We start from the raw sequence: 20733 nt of genomic DNA, 5'->3' as shown, positions 1-20733 counted from the left end.
TACATGTACAAACTAACCTGTACTAACCTGTACTCCCGCACATTCCCGGTACCCCCTGTATAGCCTCATTATTGTTATGTCATTTTGTTACTTTTTCTTTGTTACTTTATTTAGTAAATATTTTCTTAACTCTTTCTTGAATTGCATTGTTGTTTATGGGCTTGTAAGTAAGCATTTCACGGTTGTATTCGGCACATGTGACAAATAACATTTGATTTGATGCATTCAATCAGTGTTGTCGTACTCGAGACCAGTCTCGAGACCACATATTAAGTATCTTGGTCTTGATACATTTTTACTCGGTCTCGGACAATGAGGACTTGTAATTTATTCCTGAGACCGGCCAAGACCAGTGGAGGAAAAAACTGATTATCAGCCCCTGTTCAGTCAGCACATGAGTCTGCTTTGCCAGGCCAGATATCCACACCCCTTTCATTACACATTTGTATATCTTATAGACTATTAAAACCTGGGCTTTCTACTTTACTCGCAACATTACTGTCCTTTACTTTTGTTGAAACATATCCTAAAACCTTGTCACGCTCTTTGGAATTTCTTTGCTCCCCTAGAAGAGGAGACGGGGAAATTATTTGAGAGTTGTGCACTCGCCTAGGGTAGGCCGGGGGAAATTGTAACATTTAGAATTTTTATCTTATTTAGAGACTATGGTTAGTGAAAATTTGTAGTAGCTCTCTATTTTCCCTTAGAATAAAATGTTCAACATTCTGAATGGCTAAAGAATCCATAAGTTCTTCTGAAATATTGACACAGAAATACTGTACATTTTGAGCTCTTATTACTGTGGTCTTAAATTGGAATCGCATTGTTCTGGTCCCGGTCTTGACTGTGTCTCGCCCCGTCCCGGTCTTGACTCTGTTTTGTCTTGGTCTTGACTCGGACTCGATTTGTCTTGGTCTTGATTCGGTCTCGTTATGTGGTCTCAAACACAACATTGCACTCAATACTGTAAGTCGCTCCGGATAAGAGTGTCTGCTAAATGACTAAATGTAAAACGATATACCATTCATGCTCCCCTTCTGTTTAACAGCTACAGCTGTCCTTAACATTACGACAGAAAGATTGACCTCTATGTACTTCCACATTGTTTAGCAAGTTTCTATCTCATCCAACCTTTATAAAGTTGATCCCATTTAGATTTAAAATAATTTTCAAATACTTTTTCAGTGTCCCACATTCCTGTCCATATTCTCCTCACCTGACAAAGTAGATGAGCCCATTGAGGGTGACCGTCTTGGGAGCGAAAGACCATGGTGGCAGCTCGCCACAGTTGACCAGGGTCCAGCGGTTGGTGTCCACATCGTAACACTGTATGGCCATGTTGTCCTCCCCTGTTGTGGTCATGGAGCCGATGGCGTAGAGACGCCCCTTACAGGTGGTGGTGGAGCAGTTGTCCATAGAGTGCAGCATGGCGGGCAGGGCCTCCCAGCAGTCCAGCGCGTGGTCGTAGCGCTCCGTGCTGTCTGGCGCCACCACATACAGCTGACCTCTGAGGACACAGGAACTGTGGTACTCCCGGGCTTTGAGCATTGGCGACACCTCGGTCCACTCGTTAACGCTGGAGTTGTAGCGCCACACGCCATCATAGAGACGCGAACCGTCAGATCCTCCTAGGGTGCAAAGGACAGGAGAGAGGTGTGTTTGAGATGGAAGAGATCCACAAAAGACATGCTGTTCTTCACATGTGGTCAGGTTACAGCTAAGTGGTGCTAATTGAAAACCCATGCATCACCCTTCGGTGTTCTAGCACAGAGGAAATCACCAATAGGTCAGACATGAGATCTGGGTATAAGCTTTATGTGGAAGAATACTTGCCACATTTTATATGCTGAATAACTTGGCAACTGAATAATGTATCTTCATTTCAATACTTCTTTCAGTTTCCTCAACATGTGTTGTACTCATTCTATGTCTGTTTAGCAGCTGTAGCTTCACCTTGTAGGTTTAATGAATACAAGGATGTTGAATCAACCTGTCACCTTTCATAACACTAGCCCATTTCCCAACCATGTGCTCTGTGCTGCAGCCACCTGCTGTAAGGTATGAGAGCACTGCTAATGATTTATGACCCCCATCACTGTCCTAACAGAATTACAGGCAGCGTGTGAGGGCCTGAGATGTTTTCTCAATGGAAACACTCTTCCTGATCCGGAAAGCCATTCGCAAATGATGATGGCCTCTTTGAGAGACCTAGTTTCAAGTACTATTTAAAAGAGGTGATCATTGCTTGATTGAGCTAGCCTGGCTTAATTAATGAACCAATAGGATCGTCCTAAAACGGTCAAAACTGACCATCTCCAGGCGGGTTCAAATACACACTCAAAATATATAAAATATTTCAAATAGTATTTGAACCCAGGTCTGTGTCTCAGTGAGCCCACCAACTACTGCTGCAGTCTTGGCAGGACACCATGTTCCTCCCACCTAGCTAGCTCACCTCAACGCTCCTCCCTCTCATATAGCCAGAGTGGCTGGCTGTGGTTTATTTAAACTCTTACTGACTGCCTGCTATTTCATAAGATTCACTGACTTGAAAGCTGCAGAGCATTCTGGTAACAGTGACTAAGACATCACACAGCAACTGTAACCACTTATGTAAACTGCTGTCCGTTGTATATAAACACATCACACTGATGTAGATTGTGTTTTAAACATATAGCCTAACCTGCAGTATAAAGAAAGATTTTATGCTGCTATATCCAGTGAAATTCCATACATTTTATACCTTTTCACATTTATAAACTACCAATTACCCTTCATTAATCCAATATAAAATATGCCTTGATAGTTATGTGTTACCAAACAACATAAATAGTGTGTACAAGAGTGTATAACGAGCATTGTCAACCTACCTGTGACATACATATCATTGCCCAGGGCGGCCATACTGTAGCCCCCTCCCAGGTGATCGGGGAACTCGGCCAGGTAGCGCCACTGTCCAGTCTGAGGGTTATAACAGTCCACAGTGACCAGCTCGTCACAGTCCTGGTCACAGCCGCCCACCACCACCAGGATCTCAGCCAGGCCGGTGGAGGGCCGCGGCCGCATGCGTTGGCAGGGTCTGTCATGCCGGTCATACTCACACGACTGGAAGCTCCGGGCCTCACTCACCATCCTCAGGCAGGAGGGGGAGAGGTAAACCAGGGGGTCACTTTCCACGTGGGCGAGTAGATAGAACCGACGTACAAAGGGTAGTCTGACCTGCTCCAGCAGCGTGGGCCAGTAGTGGAGCCGCCTCTGTAAGTCTGCTTTAACCCAGCGCACCGCGATCTGATAGACCGTCTCCTCCTTGTCCACACACAGCGCATCGTCCGACACGAACTCCAGCAGCCGTTTCCAGGGCAACCGCTTAAAGTCCTTGCCTTTGGCGAGGTCCACAATGTTCTTGAGGACGAAGCGGCGGGCGCTGACAGCCAAGTCATGGCAGGCGTAGGCCTCTGCAAAGTCCTGGATCTCCAGGCAGTTGGAGACGTCTAATCTCTGCTCCAAGAAGGCACAGCAGGCCTCTTTAACGGAGGGGAACTGGAACAGGTCGGCCGTCTTCAGCAGGAGGTCTACATTATCCTGGGTGACTGTGACTCGGCCTGTATAACAGAAGTCCACCAGCAGGCCCAGTAGTTCAGCAGACACCTCGTGAAGGACCACGCGGTCCATGGCGCTCTCTCTCAGCGTCCCGGCGAACATGGCCCTGAAGTAGGTGCTGGCTGCGGCCAACACAGTCCGGTGGCAATGGAACTCGCGGCCCTCGGCGCAGAGCGTGACGTCAAAGAACTTGCGCTCTGCGCGGAGTTCGTGGATCCCCCGGAGCAGGTTAAAGGCGTGGGCCGTGTCAAAGAAGGGCAGTGTGGATGGCTGTGTCTGCATGACTGGCTTCTCAGACATCACTTCTCTCTCCATCACTCCTCCCTCCATCGCTTTTGTCTGGATCTCTCGAAGAGGTTGTACTTAGAAGACAGGGTTCATCTGAAAACAGAAACACCATTATAATTTCTGTTACAATCACTTCTAAATGGGTTCAGGTTCACTGATTCACAAACACTATACCACACAATCTAAATATGAAGCATACAAACCAAAATAACAACAACTAAATGAGCAACACTGTGTAGGTATTCAACAGAGTTAGCATAAGAATTAGCAAGTTCAGCTACTTACAGAAACCTCTGTTATTTTCAATACAAATAACAACCAGCTGAATTACAGTAAAGCCAATGGTGAGGATCCCCTAACTGAAGAGCCCTACTGGGCGTAATAGGTGGTAAAACAACACAATAAACAAACAGTAGCCTGCCTTCTAGAAAGTAAGACTGTACATTGCACAGCTCCAGTGACTGAGCAGCTCCCTGTCCGTGTTTAAAAAAGAGAGCTTGCCTGTGCCGTGGGTCTAAATATACTTTGACAGGCAGTGTCCATTTCCATTTCCTCTCTTCTCATATACCTGTCTGCCTACCGTACATCCTCCTATCCGCCCCCATGAGGTAGTCGTCAAACTAGAGCCTGCCTGCCTGCCTGCCTCTAGCCTGCTCACAGTCACTCTCAGACTCAAACACTGCACTCATAATACCCACAAATCAGCTTCCTAAAAACAACTGACAAACGAAATCAACCATCTGTTTTAATCAGGCCACACAAGAACTACCTCTACTTGACGAAGAGAAAGTCTTAGTTATTTGACAACTGGTTTAACACTATAAATCACTGCGTCATGTCACAATATAATGAGAGCTCCCTGGTTTCTCACTGAAGAGTTATTACCAGCTGCTGTAATAAGGCCATACACAGAGAATTACCCCATCTTGACGAGCAGAGTCTCACAGTTTCTCAATGTTACAATGTGTTAGGAGCTGATTTAAAAACTGTCAGCGTGTGTCATGACTCTTGCGAGGCTAATTTAAAGAGAACTCCTGGGTTTCTCACTAAAAGCCATTTATTTTCAAAGGCTGCCATAGACTTGAATTAGCTGATTTTGATCAGTGTTATTCTACAGGTTATGACATTGGGGCGCTTCAACAACAACCAGTCATCTGAAGGGCAAGTAAAAACTTTGGAATTGCTACATGCAGGGCTTGACTTTGACTGAAATAGGTGCTGGTACTCGTGTTGGGTGCTGGTACTGTTTATATTTAGGTGAAGGAGTTCCACAATATGTTTGAGCTAATATTCTATAAGAGGAACAGGAGCTTAAGCAGTAGAACATATGTGTTCCGGTGAGCTCCAGCCCAACATGATTCCAGGTGGGATTACGGGATACTCATGTCTTCTTAAAATACACAGGTATGTTTCATGAAGGGCAAGGCAGCCATCTATCTCCTGGCCTTCTACGGCAGAAAAAACAACAAGCTGACGAGCATTGAGCCTCAGCCTAGTACATAGCTCACATTCCACACCAGGATTAAACAATGGAGTCAGCCGTTGGTAGGTCAACAGAGCCCTGTGAGCGATGAGCCAACTCCCACCAATGACAGCGCAGGGATCGGGATCGGCTAGATTCAGCCACGGGACGTTTTTTAAATTTATTTTTTGCTTTTGAGCGGATGATCAGGGCTCCAGAACATACACTGACCAAAAATATATAAGGAAATCAGTCAATTGAAATCAATTGAATAGGCTCAAATCTATGTATTTCACATCAGCAGGAGTACAGATATGCTTCTGTTTGTCACAGATACCTTTAAAAAAAAGTTAGGGGGCGTGAATCAGAAAACCGCTCAGTATTTACCGTGACCACCATTTGCCTCATGCAGAATGGCACATCTCCTTCCCATAGAGTTGATCAGGCTATTGATTGTGGCCTGTGGAACGTTGTCCCACTCCTCTTCAATGGCTGTGTGAAGTTGCGGGAACTGGAACACGCTATCGTACACGTTGATCCAGACAGAGCATCCTAAACAGATGGTAAGCTACAGGACTGTTTTGCTAGCACAGACTGGAATATGTTCCGGGATTACACCACATCAGTCATTGGCTTCATCAATAAGTGCATTGATCACGTCCCCCCCACAGTGACAGTACGTACATACGCAATCCAGAAGCCATGGATTACAGGCAACATCCGCACTGAGCTAAAGGCTAGAGCTGCCGCTTTCAAGGGGCAGGACTCTAACCCAGAAGCTTATAAGAAATCCCGCTATGCCCTCCGACGAACCATCAAATAGGAAAAGTGTCAATACAGGACTGAGATTGAATCGTACTACTCCGGCTCTGACGCTCGTCGGATGTGGCAGGGCTTGCAAACCACAACAGACTATAAAGGGAAGCACAACCGAGAGCTGCCCAGTGACACGAGCCTACCAAACGAGCTAAACTACTTCTATGCTCGCTTTGAGGCAAATAACACTGAAACATGCATGAGAGCACCAGCTGTTCCGGAAGACTGTGTGATCACGCTCTCCACAGCCAATGTGAGTTAGACCTTTAAACAGGTCAACACTCACAAGGCCACAGGGCCAGACGGATTACCAGGACGTGTACTGCGAGGATGCGCTGACGAACTGGCAAGTTTCTTCACTGCCATTTTCAACCTGTCCAAGTCTGTAATATCAACATGTTTTAAGCAGACCACCATAGTTCCTGTGCCCAAGAACACTAAGGTAACATGCCTAAATGACTACCGACCCGTAGCACTCACGTCTGTAGCTATGACGTGCTTTAAAAGGCTGGTCATGGGTCACATCAACGCCAATATCCCAGAAACCCTAGACCCACTCCAATTTGCATACCGCACTAACAGATCCACAGATGATGCAATCTCTATTGCACTCCACACTGCCCTTTCCCACCTGGACAAAAGTAACACCTATGTGAGAATGCTATTCATTGACTACAGCTCAGCGTTCAACACCATAGTGCCCTCAAAGCTCATCAATAAGCTAAGGACCCTGGGACTAAACACCTCCCTCTGCAACTGGATCCTGGACTTCTTAACGGGCCACTCCTAGGTGGTAAGGGTAGGTAACAACACATCCGCCTCGCTGATCCTCAACACAGGGGCCCCTCAGGGGTGTGTGCTCAGTCCCCTCCTGTACTTCCTGTTCACTCATGATTGCACGGCCAGGCACGACTCCAACACCATCATTAAGTTTGCCGATGACACAATAGTGGTAGGCCTGATCAACAACGAGACAGTCTATAGGGGGGAGGTCAAAGACCTGGTCATGTGGTGCCAGGACAACAACCTCTTCCTGAACATGATCAAGACAAAGGAGATGATTGTGGACTACAGGAAAAGAGGACTGAGCACTCCCCCATTCTCATCGAAGGGGCTGTAGTGGAGCAGGTTGAGAGCTTCAGGTTCCTTGGAGTCCACCCCCCCTTTTACACCGCTGCTACTCTGTTGTTATCATCTACGCATAGTCACTTTAATAACTCTACCTGCATGTACATATTACCTCAACTAACCGGTGCCCCTGCACATTGACTCTGTACCGGTATCCCCCCCTGTGTATCATATCGCTATTGTTATTTTACTGCTGCTCTTTAATTACTTGTTACTTTTATTTCTTATTCTTACTCATATATATTTTTTTAACTGCATTGTTGGTTAGGGGCTCGTAAGTACGCGTTTCACTGTATTGTCAACCTGTTGTATTTGGCGCATGAGACTAATCATATTTGATTTGATTTGAAACATGCAGAATGGGTGACATGTCTGGTGAGTATGCAGGCCATGGAAGAACTGGGACATTTTCAGCTTCCAGGAATTGTGTACAGAGCAAACCTGGCACCATCCCTACGATAAAGCACGGTGGTGGCAGCATCATACTGTGGGGATGTTTTTCAGCAGCAGAACCTGGGAGACTAGTTGGGGTCAAGGAAAAGATGAACGGAGCAAAGTACAGAGAGATCTATGATGAAAACCTCCAGAGCGCTCAGGACCTCAAACTAGGGTGAAGGTTCACCTTCTAACAGGACAACGACCCTAAGCACACAGCCAAGACAACGCAGTAGTGGCTTCGGGACAAGTCTCTGAATGTCCTTGAGTGGCCCAGCCAGAGCCCGATCGAACATCCCTGGAGAGACCTGAAAATAGCTGTGCAGCAACGCTCCCCATCCAACCTGACAGAGCTTGAGAGGATCTGCAGAGAAAAATGGGAGAAACTCCCAAAATACAGGTGGGCCAAGCTTTTTTTTATTTTTTTTTTTTTATGTAACCTTTAACTAGGCAAGTCAGTTAAGAAGAAATTCTTATTTACAATGACGGCCTACCAAAAAGCAAAAGGCCTCCTGCGGGCACAGGGGGTTAATTTTTTAAAATAAAATATAAATATAGCTGTTGGAGGAAATTATAGTTGAAATGATTAATTATGTATACATTTTTAATTAGAACCATTTATTCTAATACTATTATGTTATGGTATGAAATGCCTTATCTCAGTTCACTGGTCACGATGGCAACACCCATCCGTAGCACGCGCTCCAGCAGGTGTATCTCACTGATCATCCCTAAAGCCAACACCTCATTTGGCCGCCTTTCGTTCCAGTACTCTGCTGCCTGTGACTGGAACGAACTGCAAAAATCGCTGAAGTTGGAGAATTTTATCTCCCTCACCAACTTCAAACATCAGCTATCCGAGCAGCTAACCGATCGCTGCAGCTGTACATAGTCTATTGGTAAATAGCCCACCCATTTTCACCTACCTCATTCCCATACTGTTTTTTATTTATTTACTTTTCTGCTCTTTTGCACACCAATATCTCTACCTGTACATGACCATCTGATCATTTATCACTCCAGTGTTAATCTGCAAAATTGTAATTATTCGCCTACCTCCTCATGCCTTTTGCACACATTGTATATAGACTGCCCCTTTTTTTCTACTGTGTTATTGACTTGTTAATTGTTTACTCCATGTGTAGCTCTGTGTTGTCTGTTCACACTGCTATGCTTTATCTTGGCCAGTTCGCAGTTGCAAATGAGAACTTGTTCTCAACTAGCCTACCTGGTTAAATAAAGGTGAAATAAAAATAAAATAAAAATGGGTTCTTGGTTAGGCTGTTACTGAAAATGTAAGTCAAACAAATTAATTGTCTGTACCTTGCGGGTTTAAGGGAGAGGGATGATATATCTTTTCAGACAGATAAGAATGTTTGTTTGGTGTTCCATTAGTGGAGAAAAGTATATATTTTAGACAGATTGGAATGTTTGTTTTATGAGGGGAGTAGAAGAAGGTCTCCAGACCTGAAGACACCGCGCTATTGTGGGGATCGGAGAAGGTGTGTGAAACTGATGACGTCATTTTATGTTCTCTCTTTACAATGTAATGTTCTTTGTATTTTGGGTCAGTACTCTCTTGAATTAAACGCTATTACCTGACTTTTAAGACTGGTCTCGATCTATTTCATGCATAATTAATGAATTTACAACTCATTAATGAAATAGAGAGAGTGTGAATTTGGTTTTGGCTACAAAACATATAGGAATTTAGAATTCCTCTAACAATAGCACAAACACATCACGCAACAGAGACAACACAACACTACATAAAAAAAGACCTAAGACAACAACATAGCAAGGCAGCAACACATGACAACACAGCATGGTAGCAACACAACATTACAACTGAATAGCTCCCGCGATATGCAACTTTTCAAGGAAGTCAGGAACAATACACTCAGACAGTTAGGAAAGCTAAGGCTAGCCTTTTCAAGCAGAAATTTGCTTCCTGTAGCACTAATTCCCAAAAACTTTGGGACACTGTAAAATACATGGAGAATAAGAGCACCTCCTCCCAGCTGCTTCTGCACTGAGGATAGGGAACACTGTCACCACTGATAAATCTACAATAATCAATCATTTCAAAAAGGATTTTTCCACAGCTGGTCATGCTTTCCACCTGGCTACCCCTACCTGGCCAACATCTCAGCACCCCCTGCAGCACCCCCGCGCTTCTCCCCTACCCAAATCCAGACAGCTGATGTTCTGAAAGAACTGCAAAATCTGGATCCCTACAAATCAGCTGGGCCCTCTCTTTCTAAAATGATCTGCCGAAATTTTGCAGCCCCTTTTACTAGCCTTCAACCTCTCTTTCGTATCATCTGAGATCCCCAAAGATTGGAAAGCTGCCACGGTCATCCCGTTCTTCAAAGGGGGAGACACTCTAGACCCAAACTGTTATAGATCTATATTCATCTTGACCTGCCTTTTTAAAATCTTTGAAAGCCAAGTTAATAAAGAGATCACTGACCATTTCGAATCCCACCTTAACTTCTCCACTATGCAATCTGGTTTCCCAGCTGGTCATGGGTGCACCTCAGCAACGCTCAAGGTCCTAAACGATATCATAACCGCCATCGATAAAATACTTTCTTTCGACTCTGTCAACCACCGCATTCTTATCGGCAGACTCAATAGCCTTGGCTTCTCAAATGACTGCCTCGCCCGGTTCACCAACTACTTATCAGATAGAGTTCAATGTGTCAAATCGGAGGGCCTGTTGTCCGGATCTCTGGCAGTCTCTATGGGGGTGCCACAGGGTTCAATTCTCAGGCCGACTCTTTTCTCTGTATACATCAATGATGTCGTTCTTGCTGCTGATGATTCTCTGATCCACCTCTACGCAGACGACACCATTCTGTATACATCTAGCCCTTCTTTGGACACTGTGCTAACAAACCTCCAAACGAGCCTCAATGTCATACAACACTCCTTCCGTGGCCTCCAACTGCTTTTAAATGCTAGTAAAACTAAGTGCATGCTCTTCAACCAATTGCTGTCCGCACCCTCCCGCCTGACTAGCATGACTACTCTGGACGGTTATGGACAACTACAAATACCTAGGTGTCTGGTTAGACTGTAAACTCTCCTTCCAGACTCACATTAAGCATCTCCAATCCAAAATTAAATCTAGAATCGGCCTCCTATTTCGCAACAAAGCCTCCTTCACTCATGCTGCCAAACATACCCTCGTAAAACTGACTATCCTACCGATCCTTGACTTCGGCAATGTAATTTACAAAATAGCCTCCAACACGCTACTCAGCAAACTGGATGTAGTCTATCACAGTGCCATCCATTTTATCACCAAAGCCCCATATACTACCCACCACTGCGACCTGTATGCTCTCATTGGCTGGCCCTCACTACATATCCGTCACCAAACCCACTGGCTCCAGGTCAACTATAAGTCTTTGCTTGGTAAAGCCCCGTCACCATAGCAACACCCACCCGTAGCACGCACTCCAGCAGGTATATTGTACTGGTCATCCCCAAAGCCAACGCTGCCTTTTCTTCCATGCTGCCAATGACTGGAACGAAATGCAAAAATCACTGAAGCTGGAGTCTTATATCTCCCTCCCTAACTTTAATCATCAGCTGTCAGAGCAGCTTACCGATCATTGTACCTGTACACAGCCAATCTGTAAATAGCACACCCAACTACCTCATCCCCATATTATCACTTACCCTCTTGCTCTTTTGCACCCCAGTATCTCTACTTCCACATTCATCATCTGCACATCTATCACTCCAGTATCAATGCTAAATTGTAATTATTTTCGCTTCTAGGGCCTATTTATTGCCTACCTCCCTACTCTTCTACATTTGCACACACTGTACATAGATTTTTTAATTTTTTATATTATTGACTGTACGTTTGTTTATGTGTAACTCTGTTGTTGTTTTTGTCACACTGCTTTGCTTTATCTTGGCCAGGTCGCAATTGTAAATGAGAACTTGTTCTCAACTGGCCTACCTGGTTAAATAAAGGTGAAATAAAAATAAATAAAATAAACAACATGGTAGCAACACAACATGGTAGAAACACAAAACATTGTACAAACATTATTGTGCACAGACAACAGCACAAAAGGCAAGAAGGTAGAGACAACAATACATCACACAAAGCAACCACAACTGTCAGTAAGTGTCCATGATTGAGTCTTTGAAGGAATAGATTGAGAAAAAAAATCCAGTTTGAGTGTGTTGTTGCAGCTCGTTCCAGTCGCTAGCTGCAGTGCACTGAAAAGAGGAGCGACCCAGGGATGTATGTGCTTTGGGGACCTTTAACAGAATGTGACTGGCAGAACGGGTGTTGTATGTGGAGGATGAGGGCTGCAGTAGATATCTCAGATAGGGGGGAGTGAAGCCTAAGAGGGATTTATAAATAAGCATTAACCAGTGGGTCTTGCGATGGGTATACAGAGATGACCAGTTTACAGAGGAATATAGAGTACAGTGATGTGACCTATAAGGAGCATTGGTGGCAAATCTGATAGCCGCTCGAGAGTATCCTTACCTGCCGATCTATAAATAACGTCTCCATAATCTAGCATGGGTAGGATGGTCATCTGAATCAGGGTTAGTTTGGCAGCTGGGGTAATAGAGGAGTGATTACGATAGAGGAAACCAAGTCTAGATTTAACTTTAGCCTGCAGCTTTGATATGTGTTGAGAGAAGGACAATGTACCGTCTAGCCATACTCCCAAGTACTTGTATGAGGTGACTACCTCAAGCTTTAAACCCTCAGAAGTAGTAATCACACATGTGGGGAGAGGGGCATTCTTCTTACCAAACCACATGACCTTTGTTTTGGAGATGTTCAGAACAAGGTTAAGGGTAGAGACAGCTTGTTGGACACTAAGAAAGCTTTGTTGTAGAGCATTTAACACCAATTCCGGGGAGGGGCCAGCTGAGTATAAGACTATCATCTGCATATACATGGATGAGAGAGCTTCCTACTGCCTGAGCTATGTCGTTGATGTAAATTGAGAAGAGCTTGAGACCTAGGATCGAGCCTTGGGGTACTCCCTTGGTGGCAGACAGTGCCTGAGACAGCAGATTTTCTGGCTTTATGCACTGCACTCTTTGAGAGAGGTACTTAGCAAACCAGGCCAAATACCCCTCAGAGACACCAAAACTTAGCCGACCCACAAGAATGGAATGGTCTACCATATCAAAAGCTTCGGCCAAGTCAATAAAGATAACAGCACAATATTGCTTAGTATCAAGGGCAATGGTGGCATCATTGATGTCCTTTGTTGCAGTGACACATCCATAACCTGAGCGGAAACCAGGTTGCATACCCGAGAGAATACTATAGACATCAAGAAAGCCAGTCAGTTGATTATTGACAAGTTTTTCCCAACACTTTTGGTAAACAGGCCAAAATAGAAATGGGCATATAACAGTTAAGATCAGCTTGATCTCCCCCTTTTAAATAAAGGACGAACCGTGGCTGCCTTCAAAGCAATGGGAACCTCCACAGAAAGGAGAGACAGGATAAAAAGGTTGGAGAGCTTGGTGATGATAGGGGCAGCAACCTTAAAGAAAAAAGGGTCTAAACCATTTGACCCAGAAGTTTTTTGGGGGTCAGGTTTATATATATATTTATATATATATATATATATTTTTTTTTTCCCGTTTTCTCCCCCATTTCGTGGTATCCAATTGTTTTTAGTAGCTACTATCTTGTCTCATCGCTACAACTCCCGTACGGGCTCGGGAGAGACGAAGGTTGAAAGTCATGCGTCCTCCGATACACAACCCAACCAAGCCGCACTGCTTCTTAACACAGCGCGCATCCAACCCGCATCCAACCCCGCACTAGCTCTCTGCAGTTTCACCAGATGTTGGCCTGGTGGGACGTTCGCGTCTCACCTACCCTAGAGAGGTTAAAGAGCTCAGCCATGTGCTTCTTGTCAGTAACAACCACATCCTCAACATTAAGGGACATGGGCAGCTGTGAAGTTTTATTCTCCAGGTCTTTAACCGTTTTCCAGAACTTCTTGGGATTAGACCCACAGAGATAACTTCTCCTTAAAGTAACTAACTTTGGCCTTCCAGATAGCCTGAGTGCACTTCTTTCTCATTTCCCTGAACAAGAGCCAGTCAGCCTGAGTATGCGTGTGCCGAGCATTTCGCCAAATGCAATTCTTGAGCTGGAGTAACTCTGCAAGATCATGGTCGAACCAGGGGCTGAACCTGTTTTTATTTCTCATTTCTTTATGGGGGTGTGTTTGTTAACAATACCACTGAAGATATAAAAAAAGAAGGTCCAAGCGTCTTCGACAGAGGGGATCAAGCTGATTCTATACCATTTTGCAGAGGCCAGTTCACGAAGGAAGGCTTGCTCATTAAAGTTTTTTAGCAAGCGTTAATGACAAATCAGGACAGTTCGTTTCACTGAGCAGTCATTACGAACACAGGTTGTAAAACAGTGATCACTAAGGTCATTACAGAAAACACCAGACTGATACCTATCAGGATTATTTGTGAGGATAACATTGAGGAGAGGAGCCTTTTCTGGGTGTTTGGAGTCATACCTTGTGGGACTGGTAATAATCTGAGAAAGCTTAAGGGAGTTACATTGCTTTACGACCTGTCAGGTGGTTTGAGCATGTCCCGGTTTAGGTCACCTAGCAGGACAAATTCAGACTTAGTGTAAGGGGCCAGGAGAGAGCTTAGGGCAGGTAGGGGTCATACCCAAGAAGATTAGAGGCTGTAATTGCTTCCTAAGGTGCTTCAACAAAGTACTGAGTAAAAGGACTGAATACTTATGTAAATGTGATATTTGCAGTTCTTTTTTTAATTATACATTTCCAAATATTTCTAAAAAACGTTTTTTTGCATTGTCATTATGGGGTATTGTGTGTAGATTGATGAAACAATTTAATCAATTTTAGAATAAGGCTGTAATGTAACAAAATGTCAAAATAGTCAAGGGGTCTGAATACTTTCTAAATGCACTGTAACTTGGGGGGCCAAATAAACCACCTGCGGGGCAAATTTGGCTGTAGGCCGCCAGTTGGGAAACCCTGCCCTAAAGGTTACTCTACAGAAGCAGGCTTGAAACCTGGGTAAGTGATTGTCAGGTTAAAAGGGATTATTGCATTTCCTTGCAGAATGTTCTGGTTGATCAATTCTACATAAGTTTATGTGTTAATTCATATGGTACAGTATTATTATACAAACTAACTACTGTAGTGCCTTTATGGTTGTAAATTAAATTGGATAATATCTATCCACACTACTAGTCCTTCTTGCCCACGTCTTGTGTGCAAGTCAGTATGATACCCTACTCTGTAACTGTAGATGACAAGAACTGTCAAAAAACTAACATATTTGTTAGAACTAGATCAGTGGGTCACAACATAAAGAGTAGGTAAGTGATTCCCAAAGACCTGAGAGGGGTATTGAGCAACTTATGGGTTGTGTGTTTACCAACCTAAAATAGCAGAGAGAAAGTGATTGCCTCACTCAGAGGGACAGAGAGAGCAGAGTTGGGTGGACAAACTGGAGAGGAATACAGAGAGTAGTGTGACCATCAGGCACCATGTGACTAGAACTTACCCACCAACAGAAAGCATATTATGTATATTAGAATGCAGACTGATGCATGCCACTACCCTCACCACATTTCATTACAGTAGTTGCCTGTGTGACTGGCCCAGGAACTAGGAACTTGACTCATGCCCTATAGTTAGGGAGTATGGCCTCCTTGGACAAACCCCTTAAGATAGGGCTAACATGGTCAGTCATAGATCTTAATAAACAGCCAGTCATCATCTAACAAGTTTCTGGACTGTTTACAGCAGTCTTGGGTGGAAATCAGGAATGGCTGATGATGAGCTAAGCTTGGTAATAATGGTAATATATTAGTTGCTAGGTATAATTTCCTTCTAAATACACAATTTGACATAAATTAATGTAGGGTTGACAGTAGGGGAAAATGTCACCACTTGGTTTCTCAAGAGGATAAAAGAACAAGGCCTCACTTTCAGCCTGAAAGTCTTCTTTAGGTTATTTTTATAATACGGCTGAAGCTACAGGATGTAAATGTAAACAAAACTTTTTAAGTCCTCAAATGATATGAAAAGCTCCCAGAGAAGAAGGCTAGATTGTTCTTAATGAACGTGTAGCCTACAGTCAAAATATGAATTATGCTATTAAGTGTGGTTTCAGAAAGTTCTCAAATCCAGCTATGGAATGTTTATTTGGAAGCTAAGCCTATTCTGTGTACATGGATGGAGAAAATCAAAACCAGACGGAACCGTTTTGCTTAGAGCAGGTCCTTCTACTAGACTATTCAGCCAAAACAACAACATCTGTTGACCCCTGCTGATAGGACATGGTAAACACCAACTTAGCAACACCATTTATCTAATTACTCTCGGTTCAAAACCAAAACCATGGCTCCATAAAGTGCCTAGTCACCACTCAAAATGAGCTTCCACAGACACAAAGACCCATTAAAAAGAAAGAACAGTGATTAAAAACCCAGGATGCATTCTAAAAAGCCTGATGTCTAGTTTAATGCCGATGTGCAAAACCGATGTCTAAGGTGACGTGCATACCTATATAACGTAGGTACATGATGTAATGACGCCATGTAAAATGTTGCGCTACACGTGCAACACAGCATTCCTAACCTAGCCCACAATGTCTGCTGTGTGGATCGAGCAGTCAACAAGTCGAGCAGTCATTTGAAAGAGTAAGGAAAATTCAGCGAGACAACTCAAAGGTTGAAATACATTAATGCCAAGATAATGGAATTCATTGCCCTTGACAATCAACCGTTCTAGCCACGTGTTGTTCGCCTATTGAAATTGAACTTCAGTTCATGAAAATAAATAGCTAGCCAGCTACTTAACCCTGTTGCCCAAAGCTAACGTTATAAGCAGCCAGCTACCTTCATCTGGTTAGTGAGGCTCGACGAGACCGAGTTTTGTGTTGTGAAGCTAGCCACAATAAGGATTAGGCACAATAGTGGAATTTGCGGATTGCCTTCAAAATAAAAGTACCTATTTGAAAGCGATGCAGAAGGTTACATTTGGTGGAATCATGCCATATTTAGACTAGATAATGTTAGACAAGTTTGGAATGTGAAGCAATGAAATGGGGTATCAGTCTACTCGGCGACACCCACAGAACACAACAGTGAAGAGTTTATGAAAATATTAGCGCTGTAGCTCTTATCGCGGGATTGTGACTGTGAAATCACCTCCCCAGTCAGCCTATTGTGTGTACTGACATTCATATTGCACTGTACAACTTTACCTAAGGATTGGGGATCAATGAAATGTGGTATCAGTCTACTCAATACCCAAAATAGTTTTTCCCAATGTCCTCCTCAGAGCTATCAGACTCCAAAACATCCACACAGTATTGTTTTTCCTTGGGAATAGTGTTCAATACACATAGGTTGACAATAAATGTGTCTCAATTCACAGTTGTTTCAGATTGCTGCAATAAGAGCTACGACGCTAATGTTCTCTGGGTGTCACTGAATAGACTGATACCCCATCATTGATCCACAATCCATAGGTAAGGCTGTACAGTGAAATAAGTATGCCCCCGATGCAATTCTAAAGTATATCCAGTGAGATTTCAACAGATATTTGTCAATGAACAAATAGTCTTTTGTTAATTTTATATAACAACATTCCAACCTCGTTTAGCATGGTATATTCAATTATGGTATAATTCTATTATTTGTATTAACTTGCATCACTGGCAATTACATACTTTTCTTTTGAAGGCTAACCGCAAAGTCCACTATTGTAGCTAATCCTTATTGTGGCTAGCTTCACATAGATGGGTCCTGTCTTTATAAATAAGGGTTATTTTAGATGATGACGACTAGCTAACTATAGCTACTGAAACAGATTATGTCGTTTTGCTATGTTTTTGGGGAAGAACATTGTTTGCATCCATGAGTTAACTATAGCTTTTTTTTATGACCAGCACTGTAGATGCGCTAGACAACTTTACCAGCACCATAGCATACGTATCGATGAATCGTTGTGACATATGAAATACGAGTGATTGTGTAATCAATGTGTAATAACTACATAAAAACATGTATTAACGCATTAATTATTATGTGACGTGCAGTCATATTCAGGTCCTGATTGGTCAACAAGCTTATTTGACACGTCAAATAGTGTTATTTGACACGTCAAATAGTGTTATTTGACACTGTATCTTTTTTGACACGCAAAGACCCAAACAGCGTTCCATAGAAATCCTGGTTGAGAATGAAGCGACTGAACAAATGAACAACGAAACAGCACAGCGAGTAAGTGAAAGAAATAGGTTTTGATTATGTTTTACTGGTAATGGGGACATACTAAATGCCAGAGGTGTGGACTCGAGTCACATGACTTGGACTCGAGTCACAAATACGATGACTTTCAACTCGACTTTGACTTTCACACCAATGACTCGTGACTTGACTTGGACTTGAGCCTTATGATTCGACCTGACTTGATACCCTCCCCAAGTCCAAATATTAAAAATTATGCTATTAAAAAAAGTGTGCAGCACATCAACTCTTCATTTAACAGATTACAGTTTGAATCAGACAGCAGCCAATCAAATTGTGCCAGCTGAGAAACAGTTGTGCGTGGCAGTGCAGAGGAACATTGGCAGGTGAATTCAGATGGAGCCCATGGAAAGATGATACCCAAAATTATTATTTTCGGATATAAAGATGACACTGTATCAACACAAAATGGATTGCAACTTGCAAAACATGCGCACAATTTCCAACTTTGTTCTACATTTGAAGCTACACAAAGAACGGTAAGTCGTGGCTAATATAGCCGACAGCTATATATTTTGTATTACTTTACTAGTGTATCATGTAGGCCAACGTAACATTAAATCAATGAGCCTCCACAGAGTCAGTCAGTGCGGGAACGTGATCATTGCACCCAAGATTGAGCTACAATTGGCTAGGCAGTTGGTACCCTAAATCATGCCTGATGTTACTACCGTACCTAAAACCATTGACATACACTAGCCTAATGTAACCACACAGAGAGAGAGAGTGTGTGTGTGTTAAGGTTGGGCTATTGTGTACAAGCCTACATCGCCTGATTGTGCCCCATAGCGATCATCAATCACTATTGGGGGGGATATGGAAATATGTTTATTTGGAAAGTAGTAAATATATAGATATTTTTAAAAGCATTCATGATTTACGTAAATATAATATACTAACTATTACTCTTGTTAAAAATATGAAATGGTATTACATTTGGTGAAGAGCACATTATGACTTGTTTAGGACTTGAAACTTAAAGTTTAGTACTTGACTTGATACTTGACGATCTTGACTTGAGATTTGAGTGCCAAGAATTGTGACTTGTAAAACAATGACTTGGTCCCACCTCTGGTAAATGCCAACAAAATAACTTTCTGATCAGTGTGGTGCGTGTGTGTAACCTTTATTTAACTAGGCAAGTCAGTTAAGAACAAATTCTTATTTACAATGACGGTCTACCCCGGCCAAACCCGGAAGACGCTGGGCCAATTGTGCGCCGCCCTATGGGACTCCCAATCACGGCCTGGTGTGATACAGTCTGGATTCGAACCAGGGACTAGTGACACCTCTTGCACTGAGATGCAGTGCCTTAGACAGCTGCATCAGTGTGTGTGTGTTAACTATTTAACTGTACTAGAATGCTTAAAAGGCCACTAAAATGTTAAATATTGGTTATCAGTATCAGGTTTTTTTGCAAGGAAAATATTGGATATCGGTATCAGCCAAAAAGGTCATATCGGTGCATCACTATCTCTTTTGCCAACTCTTATGGTCGGCAGGTAGCCTGGTGATTAGACCGTTGGACTTGTAACCAAAAGGTTGCAAGATCAAATCCCTGAGCTGACAAGAATCCCTTGCCCCAAGGAGGTTAACCCACTGTTCCTAGGCTGTCATTGAAAATAAGAATTTGTTCTTAACTGACTTGCCTAGTTAAATAAGGAAAAAAATCAATAAAAAATAATTATTAGGCAAGACATCACAAATCTGGGACCAGGCTAATACTTGCACCTGGTAGGCAAAAATAAATGTCCATGACAACACAGCTGCTACAGGGCCTGCATACCAGGGGCCATGAGAACCAACTGAGTGGAGTGAGCTAAAGCTCTGGGTTCTCCATAGCTGATCCCATGCAGCCTGGTTTGGCCATAAAAAGGCAGGCTAGTCAACCACTGGTCACATTCCATCTGGAGAGAAGAGGGACAGTTTGATCCCTGCATGTGGGGCTACTTAGATAAGAGTAACACCGTTGGAGGTGGAGGACAAAGCCTGGTATGCTGACAGAAGGGCACATTGTCTTTGCTCACACCAACGTATAACTTGAATGTACTTTTCCATAACACCGATGGATAAGAACAACGTCCATAGTTAGGGACATATATCTACAACTAACTGTATGTACCTTCAACAAACATACATACTGCTTTTATTTCATTGTTTACGTTCTAGTCCACCAACCCAAATCCACTGTAAAACATAGTTGTGCCCATTAGCACTGTAATCGTTTGAATTTATGATAATGAAAAAAGTCCACATAGCTACATTATCGTAAATATCATGAATCTTTTTTTTGTCTGTCAGTACAGTAGGTCTCTTCTTATTTAGACTCTGTTAATCATCAACAAGGAAAAATATTATATATTGACGGGTGTGTCTAAGTAGAAACACGAGCAGAAATATCTGGTAGAAACAAAGAGAATAACATGCAGAACTCAGTTATTATTTTATATCAGACATGCATACTGTCCAATCACAACTGTATATATCCTTTCCACCGACGAAAAATCTTCGCAGACATAAAACAGGTCAATAATTAAGTAAATATACTTACCAAATGTAACGTATTCTAGTCAACGAACGGGTTATAGTTTTAAACGCTTAAAAGTTGTTCACATTTCGTATCTGAAAATAGACCTTGATATTGCTTCTCTCCTCCAGTCATCTGCGTCATGAT

General features: G+C 43.0%; 1 protein-coding gene across 1 annotated transcript in view; it reads right to left on the bottom strand.

Annotated features, from left to right (window-relative positions):
* The window catches only part of LOC115132437 (kelch-like protein 21), a 25881-nt gene extending 5148 nt beyond the window's left edge, over positions 1-20733 (bottom strand). The window contains exons 1-3 of the mRNA XM_029665085.2: positions 20611-20733; positions 2871-3981; positions 1217-1628 (exon numbers count right to left, since the gene is read on the bottom strand). Of these exons, the coding sequence (XP_029520945.1) occupies positions 1217-1628; positions 2871-3930 (1472 nt within the window). The 5' untranslated portion in view covers positions 3931-3981; positions 20611-20733. The remainder of the gene's footprint in view (positions 1-1216; positions 1629-2870; positions 3982-20610) is intronic.

This window comes from Oncorhynchus nerka, linkage group LG7 (assembly GCF_034236695.1).
Source record: "Oncorhynchus nerka isolate Pitt River linkage group LG7, Oner_Uvic_2.0, whole genome shotgun sequence".
Classification (NCBI taxonomy): domain Eukaryota; kingdom Metazoa; phylum Chordata; class Actinopteri; order Salmoniformes; family Salmonidae; genus Oncorhynchus; species Oncorhynchus nerka.
Note: the sequence above shows the minus strand (reverse complement) of the source record. Positions and strands in the feature narration are given on the sequence as shown.